The sequence below is a fragment of the Sander vitreus genome, chromosome 21, assembly GCF_031162955.1.
Source record: "Sander vitreus isolate 19-12246 chromosome 21, sanVit1, whole genome shotgun sequence".
Classification (NCBI taxonomy): Eukaryota; Metazoa; Chordata; class Actinopteri; order Perciformes; family Percidae; genus Sander; species Sander vitreus.
Genome location: NC_135875.1, coordinates 12,027,770 through 12,045,220, shown reverse-complemented (window position 1 = coordinate 12,045,220; position 17,451 = coordinate 12,027,770). Strand labels below are relative to the sequence as shown.

Genomic DNA, 17,451 nt, shown 5'->3' with positions numbered 1-17,451 from the left:
TATATATATATTATTATTATTATTATTTATTTTTTTATCCGAGGTGCAGTTGGAAGAGATGTGTTTTTAGCCTTCGGCGGAAGAAGCGTATCATATTCACAAATGCACATTTCTTGTCATAATATTGAAGGAAAAAGAAAATATGTATCAGAGAGACAGCACATGTTGGAAGAAATTAAACGATTTGGGATAGCAGGAGCAGGAGTAAAAAGAAACATACTGGATTGTGGTGAAAGTGGGACAAGGCACTGATGAGAGATATACTGGACACTGTAGTTAACTAACTCCAGAAGATGGCTGCAGTGCAATATTAAGGATGCAAGCTTTTATTTATTTTTTTATTCTTTATTGTACAATAGTGTTACAAACAATCAAGGCACAGTATCTGTACATTAGTCAAAAAAAGTGTTGACAGCTTTGCGGTAGAAACAATATTTACAACATAACATAACAAATGAAGAAAATAAAGATACTAGGGGTCTTTTTAGTCCAGTAGGGAATGTAAGTCCAGCAAATAAAAGAGTCTCTTGGCGTTTTCCTTTGTCATGCATTGAAGAGACGTAGCAAAAAGCTTAAGCTCATTTTTCCAACCGTTGATGTGAAGTGGGGTTTGACCTTTAAATACTGATACCTATGTGGCCAGTTTTGCTCAGTTGGTAGAGCAGGCGCACTTATGTTTACTCCTAGATGCAGTGGCCGCGAGTCCGACTCCGACCTGCGGTCCTTTGCTGCATGTCATTCCCCCTCTCTCTCCCCTTTCATAGCTTCATCTGTCCTGTGGAAATAAAGGTTTAAAATGCCCCAAAAAATTATCTTAAAAAAAAAACAAAAAAACTTACACCTATGAATAAAATGTTTACAATGTCCAATCAAGTTGTTTATCAAGAACTCTAAACTCTTATCCTTTAAAAATAATCCAGCTTTCATTGATATTACGTTTAATGGTGCAGCAGTATACCTTTAGATTGAAGCCAGCATTGAAAAGACAGCCACAAGTCATTAATCGGTTCACACTGAAAGAAAATATGTTCAACCGTCTCAATATCGCTCTCACAGAAAACACAAGAGTTACTTTCTCAATTAAATGTTACATGTAGTAAGTGATTCGATGGATAAATATAATTTACTATTTTAAATGTCACTTCTTTGGCTTTTGGTGGGAGAGGATAAGGATCGTTTCCCAATCGTTCGTGCCTCTTCACCACTATAGTCTCGGAGAATATATTTTCTTTTCAGTTGAAAGGGATAATATTTTATACATAATACATTCCTAACAAACTTGTTAGTGAACTCAAAGCCCGTCTCTTATTAGAAATTCTTTGGTGAACTGTTTGCCGTTCAAACATTAAGGATGCAAACTGCCATTAAAAAACCCAAAGGAGAAGAACGACTGTGCAGTATTCCCTTCACTCTGCGGACCTTTAGGCGGCGCTGTAAAATCAGCCGCAAACCGCCGTTAAACATAAGCAGAAGAAGACGACAGTTGCGGGAAAACTGAAGCTGGTGGTTCCTGTGTTAATAAACTCCAAATTGTAGAAAACAAGGTAAATGTGGAAACATTTATTTCTTTACAATTAGCCAGTGGCATTTCAAAAACTGCGGTCTACTCTTTGAATCACATATTGGTCTGCCAAAGTATTCGCGGCGATTTTGTCTCAATCTCAGAAGTCAGGAGTGTTATAGCTAGTTGTGTAACCTCCCAAAACAAATCATAGCAGTTAACGTTAGCCAGCCTGATGTTTAGCTAGCTAGCTGCCAATTTAAGCTACTGACATACGTATATTTGGCATTAAACTGTTTAACTTACTGAATACTTCTCAGTGATAATTCTGCCTTATCTCACTGGAGTATTATGCTTCATCACATGTTTGTAACATAATGCTGCTTTACTACCAGTGTGCCACAAAATGATTCTCTGTAGAAGTCAGCTAACGTAACGTTAATTACGCTATTCACAGATACCCACAAGACTCCCACATGTTTGCATTGATGAGGTATCTTAGAAAATAAAATCTGCATTTACATTATTGAGACTAATTTAGTTTGCACATTATCTGTTTCCACTGAACCTAGTACACAGAAAATACACAGCACAGCAAGTAGGATTTAAGCAGTTAATGAGAATGCGTGTCATAAGCCTACCCTAAATACTGTAGTTGCCTTAGTAACTTCCTGAGATAACACACATAGCTAGCTATCTGGGTTACAATATACTCTATGTACAGTAAATGTGACATGGCCAAAGTACACACAATTGTCTTAACTTTACTGCAACAGGGTCAGTTTGTCATAATCACAGACAAGGGTTAGACTGATTAGTTCACTATTCAATCAACAACAGGACATTTTAAAGCCATGGTGTGGATGATTAGTAATTATATAACCATAACAAAAAGATCTTGATCTATTATTGATATATATATATATATATATATATATAGCTGTATCTGTTCAGATGTGTAAACCCTGTTGTTTAGTCACACTGGAGTGTATATTTTATCTAATATTTGCAGTTTATTGTTTACAGCCTCTGGGTGTGCTTTGATTTTTTTCTTGTAGCTTTTAAAACTGACCATGAAAACCCCAATGGCCATTGATGTCAAAAAGGGGATTTCAGTCCTTTGGGAGACTCTGCAGTGTCCCATATGGTAAGTGTCATGCTGAAGAAGAAGTGAAATAAGAAAATTCTACTGCCTCTGCACAATGTTTGGTGAATTAAAAGATTAAGTTTGTAATTTGGTAAAACTGTCATGTTCTTTATTGACTTCATACTTTCTTTCTCCTGTAGCTTGGATTTAATGACTGCACCTGTATCTACTAACTGTGACCATCAGTTTTGCAAGTAAACGATAAAGTTTGATTACTCCTCCTTTTATTAAATGAACTGATATTTGTATATATATTTTTACATGCACTCACAAACAATATATATCCTTTTTCATCAGATTTTGTATGATGAAACTTTTGGACAACACCAAACAAAACAGGGCTACTTGTCCAGTGTGTAAAACCAAGATAACCAAAAGGTTGGACAAAATCAACAAGATGACAGTGTAACATTAATTATTTTTGTAATACTTACTCATTATCATAAGATGTGTGTGTGTTTTTCCTTATACAGGAGCTTGCAGGAGAGCCCTGGCTTTCAGAGACTTGTAACAGGACTGCAGGACATGATACAGGCATATGAACATGACACTGGCACAAACTGTAAGACGACATCACAGACTTCTTAAAATGACTGCAAAATGAAGTTACATTACATTATCTAATAACATTACTTTTATGGTTTCAGACTTAACTGGAATGTCCCAGCAAAAAGGACAATCGGGGTAAGACATTTGAACTTTTTGCCTGTTTGTCTGTCATTATAATAATGCAAATGTATCTATAATTCCTCTACCCAGAGTCACAGATGCTGAAGCTGCTGCACATTGTCATGATATGTCATTTGGAAATACACCTGGCAATGTGGAAATTGTCGACAATGATGATCTTTCAAGGTCTCACTCCTCGACTATAGCAGGTAAAATCTTGAGGCCTTTATGGTGGTGCATCTTTTCACATCAAATTAAAGATTTGCTTTCATTTAAAACTAGTATTATTCATTTAGAAAGTGTGTTGTCTTCCAAAAGGTTAATTATTTGTCATTTTCCCATTCCTTTTTTTTTTTTTTTTAGCCCAAAATGGATTTGCAAGACTGATGGAACTTGAAGACACAAGTCCTTTGACGACAGAAAATGATGGCCTGGACAGTGGCCTTGGGGAGGCCCCACCAACGTCTGACAAAAGAATGCGCAGCCCTACAGATGATATGGAACCAGTAGAAACAGAAATGTCTCAAGTTGTGAAAATAGCAACAGCAATACACAAAACTAGAGGCAATAAGCGATTCCACAAATTGGAGGAAGCCTCCCTTTGTACATCATTAATTCCAGACGAGATCGAACACCAACCTTTAAGAAAATCATCAAGGAAGAAGCAGAAAACGGATTTGGAGTCTGACAAGATTCTTAAGGAGAAACAGAAGAAAAGTCTAGAGAAAGTTGCTGAGTGGCTCATGAACGTTCCAACTGAAGGAAGTCTTGAGTTAGAGAAACCCAACGAAGACACCGATGACTCGGACAGCTGTTCTTCCACTTCAACAATAGATGTCAAGCAACACAACAGTAATGTGAATCCTGGGAGAGTGGATCGTGCTAAAGCCCTTGAAGAGCAGGTGTTTGGGGCCGTCTACAAACGAGAGCGAAGAGGGAGCAGGGTTGTCTCTCCTCCACTTAATGTTTTTGTCGAGCCATCAACAACCAAAGAAACACAAACTGTCTCCAAAAGAAGGAAGAACGCTCTCACTCCTGATGAATGTATGAAAACAGGCTCTGAAGATAAAAGTGCAAGTGACATGGAGGAAGCGCAACAAAGGTTAGAAGAAGTAAATGACACCAGCAGTGACATTTTTAAAGAAGCAGAACACATCGAGGCCATGAAGAAAAATGATATAGACAAATATGAGGAAGAGTCAAACAACTTTCCGGAAAGTGACAAAAAGAATGGAAAAGATGAGGTTTCCTGTCCCGTGTTTGATATTGGACAACAGCTAACAGACAGAAAGTCAAAGAAAAGTACGCGCAACAGTCTGCACCCCTTCGACAGTGATTTGCAAGAGCAAGCTAAGGCAAATTCAGAAAGTACTGAGCAAAAGAAAACTGACAAGAGGAAAGGTAAAAACATGAGGTTGGAAAAAGCCAAGCCTGCTAGAGTTCCGAAACCCCTTGTTCTGGTTGGAGTTAAAAATGGAGAAGCTATTCCTAAGACTAGACCAAGGTCAGGAGAAGTTCAAGTTCATATTGAGAATTACCCTAGCAGCGAAGACCAAGAAACCTCTGTCATGAGGAGCACGAGGAGAAGTAGAAGACTTCAACTCTTCACTGAAGAAATCCAAGAAGGTCACAAGAAAGCAAACTTGAAAGCCAATAAAGCTGAAAAAAATGTTGGAAAGCAATCTGAGGAAGCTAAAGATGGAACATTGGATAATACGGCATCACCATCCACGAATGAAAACATGACAAAGGTGGCTGAAAGAAACGGATGTATTTATGATCAAGATATAGAAGAAATAGAAAACATGGAGTCTGATGAGAGAACATCTTCTATGAGACCAACCGAAGATGTTAAAAAGTCCCTTGCTGAAGTGCCAAATGCTAAAGCCTTGCCTGAAGCTAGTGCATGTTATGTCACTGTTGTCCCAAGATCTACAAGTCCAACTGAAGCAGCTGTGGTCGATCCAACACTTGAAAGTGACAATCCAACAAATCATCTCCCAAACAATATTCAGTTGGAAACTTTCCCTAGCCAGAGGAAATGTGCTGGAACAGAACATGAGGAGGATAATAATGACAGTGAACTGGACACAGAGCAACTTCTCAAGAGCTTCAAAGCCATTAAAAGGAAATCTTTCCATCTTGGCGGTTCAAATTCGAAAAGGAGCCGTGGTTTAGACCAAGAAAACTTGCAGGGTGCCAAAGCACAGGAAAACCAGCGTCTTTGTTCTGGTGTTGAATCTGCGAAAAATCAGATGTACACAAAGGCATCTGAACTCACCAACCAAGAGGCATTAGGAGACAATAAAAACTCATCTTGCAGTGATTTGATATCCCCTTCCTTTTCACCCGCCCCGACAAGAAAACCAGTTGTTGAGAAACCGGATCAAATGGTGGTAGAAGCATCGATCCCTGGTAGCAGTCAGGACAGCGCTGGCGGTAACGGTGTCTCCAATAGTGTCAGCAGCGCCCTCACTCCAAATAAAGTTTCAAAACGTGAAATAGAAAGTCCTCATCTTTCTGTTGTGTCTCAAGTAGTCGATTCTGGGCTCTGCTTCACAGCCGCTGAACGCGAGGAGCCAAACGAACCCTCAAATTATTCTCAAATCACAGAGAAACAGCTTGATTCTACCGAGAGGGGTGCCGGCAGAGGAAGGGCGATAAGAGACAGCATTTCGGTGTGCCATTCAGCTGCTATTGGAATACATTCAGTCAACACCGCTGAACGTCTTTTAAACGCAGAGTGCTCTTTAACTCCTGATGGCCTTGGAATACCTGTTGTACAAATTGTCCACGAAGCACAGTCGGACAGCCATGGTAGTGGAGAGCTCAGTGCCAATTCTTCCATCAATAGGATGTCCAGGAAGAGGACAAGGGCCCAGAGGCTCGACTCTTCATTGGAGTCAGACAGCAGTGAAGAGGGATTACCAACTTGGACAGACATTTTTGGAACATCTGCTCTTCCCTCTGCGGTGACAAAGGAGTTGGAAGGCTCCAGTGAAGCTAATAGATGTGAGGATGCTACAGTTTGTGGAGCAAAACAGTTGAGCCGTCCACCTGCATGCCCCAGCCCTGACGGTGTTAATTCCAGCCAAGCATCTGTGGACTTATTTGGAACGCCAGATGAATGTAAGTTTATTCTCAGTAACCAAAATAGTTTTTATGTACGAGTTTGCAACCTGCTGAGATTAAGCAGCACAATACGTCTTATTATTTTGTTGTTTATATCTACCAAAGCTTGCTCTGTTGTTTTCCAGGTTTAGAATGTGTGTGTCTGTGGTATGTGGAGGGGAAAAAAACTCATTCTCAAGCATTTAGACCCAAAGCAATTTCGTTATTCTCTCTCTGCAGGTGATGTCCCAGTAAACGACGTCAGCGTTCCCTCACAAATCGAATCATCACAATTTTCAAGCGAAGCCCTTGTTACACAGGTAAATGTCGATTCTTGACAAAGATTTTCCATTAATTCTAACACAGGATTGTAAGTCTTGTTACTTATTCAGCGTCACATTACCATGCATTGTCACATTTCGCCCCATAGAGGGCAGCACCTACACTTTCCCAAAACAAACTGTCAACTCCTGGATGACAGACTACCTCGCTCAGTAAAAAATGTCCCCCTCAGCAGCTTTCTAAATTGCATTTCATTTACGTTAGAGGAAATGCCGCCTAGGAGATGATTCTTGTTTTCTACCTCATCCATCTTCCAGCGCTCTCAACTTTTATCTGTCGTCTGTCTCTGACTGGGAGTTTAAGTTTCACGCCCTGGGGTTTAGAAAGGGCCCAGGATTACACACATCTGAGACTACAGACGTTTGGTGTTATGGTACTGCGTGTTTGTGTGTCTGTATAATTAATGCACTTGCGCTGTCACCTTAAAACAGTGTTTCTCAAATGGGGGTACGTGTACCCCTAGGGGTACTTTGGAGGATTGCAGGGGGTACGTGAGATATTTAACAAAATGTTTAATAGTTACAAGGCTGTTGTCCAGAACATTGTTCCTCTTTACTTAGACTTTTTTTTTTTTCCTACTAAAAATGTGACATTTGTGTCGCCTTCTTTGGACCTATTCTTGCCTTCCTTCCTTCTACTGTCCTTCTACTTTTACAAGTTATGTCACTGTTTTTGAAGTTTTTGATACTATTTTTGACCTATTCTTGCCTTCCTTCCTTCCTTCTTTCTACCATCTTTTTCCAAGGTTTTGTCTTTTTTACAGTTTTTGTCTCCCTTTCTCATCAGCATTTAAATGTTTTTCAGGTACAAGGCTGTTGTTGCCAGAGAAAATCTATCTCTGACAGCGCTGTACTGTTCCTCTTTATATAGACTTTTTCTTTTCTACCAAAAATTATTAGCGCTGGTCAGGGGGTACGTGAATTAAAGAGACAATTCAAAAGTGGTACATGATTGAAAAAAGTTTGAAAACCACTGCCTTAAAGAATAAAAGGGTGGTCCATTGAAACACACTTTTAGACCAACAGACTTTGTTCTTCCAAACAAGCGTCAGTTGAAAAAGTGGTTGTCACTTCTCTCTCTTGCTTTCTAATCGCCCTTCATATATCTTAAATATTATATAATCACCTTCTGGCTCTCTTATTCTGCCATGTATTCTCCTCACTAAGTGCTGTCTGGCTGAAAAAGCACCGATTGTTGGTCCCTACTCCCTGATTGAAAGTTGTTATTTTTATACATCCGTGCAAGACACAAACTGTGCAGCCAGCACGTCCCTTCCTTTTCATCTTATCCCCCCCACCCATATTTGATAAAAGTGTATTAATCATTTGTAATTATGTTTTACTTTACTTTGTTTTCTTCTGTTTTAGCAAAAAATAGAAATGCAGAAGGAGCTGGTGAGATTGGAGAAGTTGATGGCTCTGGTGACAGAGGTGCTTCAGGAAAAAGAAGGCAGTCCTGCAAAAGAAGTCTCCTTAAAAACAATTCAGAGCAGCAAAACCACAGGTGAGCAGATAAGAAAAGTAGTTTTCTTCAATATGTTTTCTTTAGTGCTGATACGACGGGTCGATAAACTGATTCAGTATATAAAATTTGCAAAGATACTCGATTTCTAAGGAATATATCATATAACAGTTACCCCAAACCTGTCTTTCTTTTTAGTTAAACTCATGTATTAGCTTGGTGCATGTATTGAGAGCTGATGATTGTTTTGTGTCCCCAGGCCCAGACGCTCACATACCCCTCCCCTGTGACCAGGACAGAGGCCAAGGTTCAGACTGGTAAGTAATGCATGGTATCGCATAGACATTTCTCTTCTGATATTTTGACTCTCTCCTTACATTCCTGAGAGAAATAATTGTTTGGCAATGAATACATTTTTTCATTTTTCACACAACAGGCGTCATGGACAACCACAGTCAAATTACAAGTAAACATTGCCTTTTTTCCTGTCTAACATGAAAGCGTGCCACCCAACATTAGGTTCCTAACCCCTTTCAGACAGAAATTCCGCAATAGCACTGCGATGAAGGTCTGCCGTTATGCCGGCTTTGTTTATTCACACAGAACCAAGCAAAGGCTGCATAATGCCGCCCCAATGTGTGATTTCACACAGCATTCCGGGAGTAAAAGAGGCGTGACATGTAATACAGCAGCGTCTAGTGTGTGTGAGCCGCACCATTATTTAACAGCACCGGACCCACAAACCTTCAACTTTATGCATTATAGTAGCACAGTTGTCAGTAGAGAGAAGGACAGAGACGGCTGCAGCGCCGTGCCTGAGAGAGCGACTGGAAAAGAAGATGGACTATTGCACGCAATGTTTCTATGAGTTATCAAATAACTTCTGCTACTCAGAGCGCTGCTTTGTCGTTTTTTGACCTGCCTGTGGGTCGACTCGTGCATCCCTTCTGTATGTAGTCCCAACATGCCCGCTGTCGCTTTCAGACAGACGTTGGTTAGGTGCTGTTATGGCTCTGTGACTACCTCCGCTGTGGCTTAAAGGCGCAACAACTCTGTTCCCCCATTCCGTCGGCTTAAAGGCGCATCAGTCCCGCCATAAACAGGCTGTAGGAAGTGGCTATTATTTGCAGTATGCAGGAAATGATTGGAGAAGCTGATACGTGATTGTCAGGAATTGGACAGTTTGAAACCGGTTCCACATGGTCACTGTTTTTCATTCCTACAGTGGTTTGCAATTCTCTGTATTCACCCGTCTGAAAATAAGGTCATTGAAGTGATAGGAAGATTTGTCATCATTTGTGATCTTTCAGGTGCTATCATGGGCATCATTTATCCATTTGTGGTAATTGTCAGTGCTTACAAGTACGTGTAAGTTTAAAGTATTAGTTGACAATTCTTGGAAATACCCTTCTTCACTTCCTGGCAGAGATGAGAAGATCGATAATACTCATGCCTAGCTATTAAATATGAATGTATACAGCCAGCAGCCGGTTCATTTTTGGTGAGTCAGCCAGTTAAACAATCAGCTGTGACAATCCTTAAAGTCAAACCTGACTCCAATAACAAATCTAATGACATTATATCTGCCTCAGTGTGTTGTATTTCTCTCCTCAGAGGATTGTATACGCTGTTAATACATTTTAAATTGAACCATATTTCAATTGCGCCATATTAAGCAGAACAATAACTGGAGCAAGTGGCATGTAATTGGTCTCTTTCACTCTGTAACTGGAGGAGAAAGTTAGTGCGTATGTGTGTGTGTGATGCTAGTCTCGTTTTCAGAGGGTGATGCATCTCAAGGGGACAGGCGGATAATCTCACTAATGAACCCAGAATCTGCTTATGCTGTGGAGAATAAAAAAGTCGTTACTGACTGCATCTTATATGTCATTTAGAGCACTTAGAGGGAAACTTGTGTTGCCACAGTAATTTATCTCTCCCGCTTGACTGCCCCCCCCCCCCAACGTCTCTCCTTGCAGTCTTCTAAGTGCTGTCCTCCAGGCGATATGTTATAAGTTCTAAATTAAAAAGCAAAACTCCATGGGTGAAATTAAAAGAATGGTTGGCACTGAAGTGTATGAGCCATTATCAATTGCAGGTCATTTAAATGCAGGTCCGCTGCCAGTTGTCAGTATTTCCGTGAAGAAATAAACCCAAAAGAAAACAAAGGAAGGGAACTTCCAAAACTTTTTATAAAATAACTTTAGTTTGCTGATAACAAATGACATGAGTAACTGTATATTGAGTTTCTGCCAATACTGAGCCTACATTTACATCTTACTACCTAATACATTTGCAGTTTCATTTGAAATGAAACAATGACTATGGCTATGTTTAAATTGCTGCTATTCAGCTTTAGGGGCACATAATCCCCCTATTTTAGGACAACGTGTCAGGATAATGACCCTAAACATACAGACAAGGCAACCCAGGTTGTTTTACTGCTTAACAGTGTTATACTCTTGATTGGAGTCAGTGACTTGACATAAATCAAAGTGACCATGTGTTGCACTTACTGATGAGACTAAAGGCAAAAAGGCTCCTGAAATGAGCAACAAGTCAGTATGGCTGCAGTCAGAATCTCGCCGGAGAAGATTATGGCCCAATCCCAAAGTCCGGACTCACAGACTCACAGACTTTGGTGCGCGTTCTCGCGAAAATTCGTAAGGGCTAAGGGTTGTCCCAATGTCGAATTTCAAAGGGCGTGAGGGTTTGAGTACACACTTAACAAGCCCTTTCTGTGAGTCTGCATCGATGCAGACTTCACCAAAGGGAATTACCCACAGTTCAAAGCGTTGTGACGTTTACTGCGAGACCATAGGGAAATCCGGGAATTACAAAGGTAAACGACAGCATAGACAACAGCACGACACACGACCACGGAACAGAACGGACCTGTTGTCCAGCTCGTAAAACAAGAGTTTGAACATTTTTTTAATCAGGCAGCTGTCTCCTGTGCCTTGGCCGTGTGGAAAGCAACAAACTTAAAATGAAAATTCCCAAACCGGCAAGTGTCAGCAACATCTTTGCTATTAAACGTCGCCAAGGTAACATGTGATCTCGTGAAGTGCTGTCCCAATCCCATTTATACCTATCTGAGCCCATGTGGCCTCACACACTCACTCACTTAGCACCTGAGATCAATTAAGTCTGTGAGTCTTGAGTCCTTAGTCCTCAGGGCTCACTTTGGGATTGGGCCTATAAGTATCTGCTAATGTTTGTGGATCAAAGACTTTAGACAATCATTGACTGCAAAGGACTTGCAACCAAATATTGACTTTATTTAGGTGCATGCTACCTTGACATGTTACTATCGCTCTACTAAAACTGGGAGACAATTTTTGTTCATCGACTGTGGATGCAAACACCTTTAAATGAAAGCTGAGAGTCAGCATTTTAACCATATAGTGACCATTCTTCCTGACTGTACAGTATCCTGAGTGAACCTACACTCAAATTAGTAAAGCCAAACCAGTTTAGATATGTTGAGTAACCTATACCCTTCATTGTTCTGTGTAACATCCATTAAGAGAGAAGTGTCCAATCTGTTGTTGCAGGAATGTATGGATGGGATTTGGTCAGACGTCCAAAAAAACTGAAGTTCAAATGCTGTTCTCAGACTATAGAAGCACGTTAGAACAATGGTCCACCTGCAAATTCAAATGATCAGAAATCGATCCAGCTCAATATTGATAAATATTAAAATGCCTTTTTATCTGCGCCATTGGCAATTGAACCTACTATCCACACACCATGTTGTCTCATTTCCTTCAAAAGTTGATGTACACGTCTTCTCTGCAGGAAAGCTGTTCCAGAAGTAGAGCAAGAGCCCAGCACAAGACCATCTGATGGCAAAGAGGTCATCCAGCCCAGTGGGTCAAAGCATGGCAGCACTGCAGAGATGGGTAAGGCTACTGGTGTAGTGTTGGAAAGAATGGGAAACATGCTAGAAATGTCATGAAAGAATAAATTCACTTTAACTTCCTGAAGCACATGAGCAGAAAGACACATTTCAAGACCTTGTTCCGAGTCTTTATTTTCATAATCTGATGATTCCACTAGGATTCTTAAAGTACAGATATGGCGGTCTATATGGCAACTGCCCCTTAGAGATAGTAGCTCTTTATAGCTTCTCAAAATGTTTTAGTATGCTAACAAGGTTTGGTTTGACTGAGTTGAGCAGAGTTTAAGTGGTTTGTCTGGTGCATGGTAGCTTGACTGTGTGCTTCATGAAGGTTAAGCTCTGTGTGACAAAGAAGAATTTGTATAAAGATACCCAATTTAAATAGAAGTGGGTCGGATCATATCATGTTCAGTCTAACTGTTGCTGACTATTTCTTTTTCCTTTTTTTTGGTTTCTCTCTGTCTTTAGCAGTGCAGCGCTCCACACACACGGGGCAGAGTGTTAAAGGCACCGGAGCCTCCAAAACTCCTTGTTCAAGTTCAGCAGCCAAAACATTAAAGAGCAATGAGTCACCATCAGATGGGCAAGAAGACAAAGAAAATAACACCCCACCGAGAGACCGAAGTAAAGCTAAGATGGTGCTAGTGTCATCTGGATTAGGCCCCAATGAACAGGTGCTCACACACCCATTCAATCAACAATTGTGTCTTTGTAGCACTTTGCGTAGCAGGATACACTAACCAATCAGATGTTTCCTGTAGATAATGGTCAAAAGGTTTGCCAGGCGAGTTGGTGCCCGTGTGGTTTCCCAGGTAACGCCGGAGGTGACCCATATCATAATGCACACAGGTAAGTATGCTCACGTGCAGGCAGTGTGAGTGTAAGACAACATTGTTCATTAAGTTAAGACTGCAACTATCGTAACTGGACTTGGCTTTATACACAGCAGAGCAATTAAATCTGCTATTGCAAGTTTCTGCTTTAAATCTTTCGACGTCCTGTTTTTTTAAATTATTTTCTTGAGCAGGGACATTTGCATTTCCAGAAGTAAATTTTCTTTTTACATGTAGTTACAGCTTGTTTTGTGCGTCTTTTAAAGCGCTCCTAAGAGATAAGCTCTCTATTTCTCCCTCGCCCACGGACTCTCTCCTCCATTCATCTGCTTGTTGCTAATTACCCTCTCTGATAGATTATTTTTAATTTCAGAGCTTGCTGTCTCCAAAGCACCATATTAACTCGCTGTTTAAGAAGCCTTTTTTTTTTTGGTTTCCCAGGTAACCAAGGAACGCTGGGACTCTTGATCTTTGCAGTTAAATGTTGGAAAGGAGCAGGAGGTGTCCCATTCTAACCGTTAGCATCAAATAATAATCATTTGAAATTAAGTTATGTTTGAGGCGCATCAATAACGTGCACTTAACTCTTGCCTGAGGTACATATCAATGCATAATCACTATATTTCTTGAAGGAAGAATAACCTTTGTCCCCATCTGACCTGATCCATAATGATTTGTCTCTGTGAAGCTATTCCCTGTTTAAGCCTGTGTTAAACTGTTGGGCAGTTTTAAAGAACCAGGATTTACTTTAGTAATTAAAATGTAAGTAGTTTCAAATAGTAAAAAAGTAATTTTTGGGAAGAGTGGGCAATAGTTATAGCCTAAGCATAGCATACATTGTGCTTTCAGCGTCTCTAAGAGCATTCAGGTATTCTTTTCTACACATTGTCCTCTTGTATCTGCATACTACAGTATGGTTCATGCTGCTAAACAATGATTGACCTCGAGGTTGTCAGCATCACAAACTAACTCACGGCATACTGTTGACTTTTTGACTTTTTTAACCTGGAATAGGAATCGTCAAGCAAATTATACCTCACCTATAACACTTCAGTGAAAAGCTTCAAATCAAGATGTGTTTATGTACATCTTTTCACACTGTTCTTGTTCTGTTTCTTCTCTCTTCTCTGCCAGATGAACAACTGGTATGTGAGCGCACGCTGAAGTACTTCCTTGGCATTGCAGGCAGGAAGTGGGTGGTGAGCTTCCAGTGTAAGTCCTGATTCACTTTGTTTTGTCAAGCTCCATCACCGATGTGTTTACAACAATTACTCTGAATACAAAACAGCATGATGTGGAGGGATAGGCTGGAATAAAAGCAGTGTTACATAATACAGTAGCCACCAGAATAGCGTTTGTGCTTCTGACAATAAGCTCCTAAGTTGTTGTTTTTCCCCTCTCCACAGGGATTTCAGAGTGCTTCAAACTAAAGAAACTCTTAGATGAGGTATGCACGCGTGTGCTCCTTGGGTTTGTGAACCGGTGACTTCCTGTTCCCGTCTCTGTATGTCTCGATGTCGAAATAAGGCTACATGATGAATCTCTCCTTGTGGTTCACTGTGATGCCTCATAGATTATTTGTCAGCCATTTGCTTTAGCAATGGCTGCATCTGGTTATGTAAATTTGTAAATTTAATCCTTTGCCAAGCTTTGTTTAGCATCGCCATTAATTTATTTAGCCAGTTTATAAGCATTTTTATGCATCATATGGTCTATGAAGAGATGGACTCCATACAATTATAAGATGAACTCTGTCAAACTGAAGAATGTTCAGCGTACTCTTTGGAGTGTATTTGACCCTTAAAATAAATCACTTCTTTAATTAGCTGTCCGTTAGCTTACAATCAGTCCTTTTATGAGATGAATATGAATAATTGTTTCAATTCTGTAAAAGCTATTAACAGGAAATTATTGATACCAGTGTGAGTAAGGTTCATGTGCTTACTTTACATTTACTGAAGTAATTTAGCTGTTTTTCCCAACAGAGTGTCTTTGAAGTGAGAGGTGACGTGGTGAATGGACCCAGCCACCAGGGCCCCATGAGAGCTCGTACCACTGAAGACGATAACGTGAGTCCCTAACACACTGGACACTATAGCTATTCTAGAGGGTTTATTTGATCTAAATCTAAATTTATTTGAACTAAACAGTCAGTCCCCAAGGAATCTAACAATGACTCTTTTCTTTTACCTGCAGCTATAATATTTTATTTCTAATCTTCATTAATATACTACTGACACTTGCACATTCAAATAATATTTCTAAAAAAAATTTTTTTAGCTACATTTAAATTATTATAGATGTATTAAAAACAAAATAGAATTTTGTTATCTTAAGTATTGTTCCATAACATGTAATATTCATGACACGGCTAATCTGCAGCAAGTAATAAGCAAACAAACTCAAAACTGTCGTCACGTTTGATTCAAATATTGCTAACTTCTGTACTTAAATAAATCAGCAAACAGTTATACAACAAAAATTAAACTATAATGTGGTTTACTGCTTCTCCAAAGTACAAGAAACATTTCTAACTGTTTGGGGCCTTGTACAAAACCATTAATCTCAGGCATTTGTTCCAGCTTTGTTCCAGATTTAGCTCTATGCTGCCTGCAGCCCCTTCCTGGGCAGGTAAACACAACCAGGTGTAGAAAGAGTTCATGTTCACGTGATGTAAATCGTGTGATGGTGTTGCTAGGCAAGGACTAGATGGAGTCTGATCGGAGAGATGGCTGTGGCCTCAGCTAAGCGGCAGCAGCATTTGAGAAAATCGGATCACAATAACTAATCTAACCTGTTTGCATTACACAGCAATTACCGCATTATAAAAATACAAATGAGGCCGATAATGTACTGGGTCTAAAAAAAAAAAAAAATAGACATTAAAAGTTGATGATATTTTGGGGCATTCTTCCTTAATTAGATACACCAGATCTGTTGCCACTCAGGGGGAAAATTATGTTGGCTGTATCACTGCCTTTGAAGAACCTCCGCTAATTGAATTAGCTAGTAATTTCAGGCTTATTTAAGTGGCTTCAGCACAGTGCTGGCACTTTGATGGAGCCATACTGTTCATACTCACCTGCACCACTGTGACAAACAGACTAACAGATGATGTGTGTGTGTGTGTGTGTGTGTGGTTTGCACGTTATCACATCACACACTCTAATACCTCCTGAAGGACATTAGGTGTTGTCTAAATTAAAAATCTGTAACAGAAACACTTTTTCATCTCACCAAGCACCTCTGGCTAATGATCACTATGGACGGACAGGGAGGTGCGAGAAATTAGTATTTCTCTCTCCAGCAGCTTGGACGTTTACCTTCCAAACATTTCCATATAGCCACACACTGTATATGAGACTGGGATGTGAGTCGCACGTTTCCTTTCTGTAGTTGCCATGGTTCAAGGAAATATTACCTTACATTCCCATTTCAAGCAAACTTGTTGACCCTGAGTGCAATAAAACAATGCGCCCTTGGTGTCAGGCAGGTGGTTTTGCTTTGCGTGCTTAAAGTGTGATATTACCATAGTGAAGGTGGCTTGGTTTGCCTTTTACTGTTCAACTCATCCCTGAATTTACAGTATTACAGCAAGAGCAAAAAAATTTATGTTTCAGCTCTACCAGTATAACACAGGTAGGGAGTTGAGAAACATACTCAGCTGCTAAATGTTAAACTTCAATATTCCGCACATTGATAGCTGTGTTGTTATTCTGATTGAATCTAATATTCAATCAGAATAACAATGACAATTGTTCAATAATACTGTTACAACCTAATGTTGCTCTCATACAGTATTATTGAACATTGTCCAAAGGTTAAATTCACTGAATAAATGTCCTCTTTTGCTAGACTCTAGACATTTTGCAGGAAGTGATATCCCACAGTATTTTATCCTTACTTTGTATCTTCTTTTTCTTTTTAGTTGCTCCTGAAGGGCTACACGATCTGTTTCCAAGGGCCTTTTGCAGACATGACTACAGGTAACTCACATCTGCAACATGACATGTCCAAATACAACTCTAGAAAAAATGCTTTCTGTGTACTGTACTGGGACCAAGGGTTGAAATGTAACATGCAAAGTGGATCAGGTAATTACTGAGAAATGTAACTAATCTGTATTAAGGTTTTTATCATGACAATGTTCGAAAGTGTCAGGTCAGTTAGAAAGAGTGAAACTATTACAGCATCTACACCTGTACACTGACGCTCACTCTCTCTTTAAACCCTTCTAGTAGAGCCCGACCAATACTGCAGTTTTGAGGCTGATATTATTGATATTTGACAGTTTCATTAATTAAATTAGGTTATTAAAGACATTGTTTGACAATTGGGGGAATACACTTAATTTGCTTTCGTTAGATGTCTTACACTGGTCATATTACACTGGTGCAGTTGAGTCTTGCTGTCAGCATGAGGTTGCCAGACAACCAGTGGAGACTCCAAGAAGTCACGGCACCGAGCTAATAAATAGATCCAG

General features: G+C 39.9%; 1 protein-coding gene across 4 annotated transcripts in view; it reads left to right on the top strand.

Moving 5' to 3' along the window:
- Positions 1–1,459: 1,459 nt before the first annotated feature.
- Positions 1,460–17,451, top strand: part of LOC144536145 (uncharacterized) — a 22,271-nt gene continuing 6,279 nt past the window's right edge. Inside the window, exons 1-19 of one of the 4 annotated variants that reach the window (XM_078279112.1) lie at positions 1,492–1,544; positions 1,959–1,994; positions 2,560–2,648; positions 2,789–2,842; positions 2,946–3,026; positions 3,122–3,210; positions 3,296–3,332; positions 3,408–3,526; positions 3,681–6,446; positions 6,669–6,748; positions 8,138–8,273; positions 8,491–8,548; positions 12,033–12,136; positions 12,604–12,809; positions 12,897–12,984; positions 14,103–14,180; positions 14,375–14,415; positions 14,954–15,037; positions 16,897–16,954. In XM_078279112.1, coding sequence (XP_078135238.1) covers positions 2,575–2,648; positions 2,789–2,842; positions 2,946–3,026; positions 3,122–3,210; positions 3,296–3,332; positions 3,408–3,526; positions 3,681–6,446; positions 6,669–6,748; positions 8,138–8,273; positions 8,491–8,548; positions 12,033–12,136; positions 12,604–12,809; positions 12,897–12,984; positions 14,103–14,180; positions 14,375–14,415; positions 14,954–15,037; positions 16,897–16,954 — 4,153 coding nt within the window. In that variant the 5' untranslated portion in view covers positions 1,492–1,544; positions 1,959–1,994; positions 2,560–2,574. Of the gene's footprint in view, positions 1,545–1,958; positions 1,995–2,559; positions 2,649–2,788; positions 2,843–2,945; positions 3,027–3,095; positions 3,211–3,295; positions 3,333–3,407; positions 3,527–3,680; positions 6,447–6,668; positions 6,749–8,137; positions 8,274–8,490; positions 8,549–12,032; positions 12,137–12,603; positions 12,810–12,896; positions 12,985–14,102; positions 14,181–14,374; positions 14,416–14,953; positions 15,038–16,896; positions 16,955–17,451 lie in introns of those variants that run through there. The other 3 variants (XM_078279110.1, XM_078279109.1, XM_078279111.1) reach the window with 3 other exon arrangements.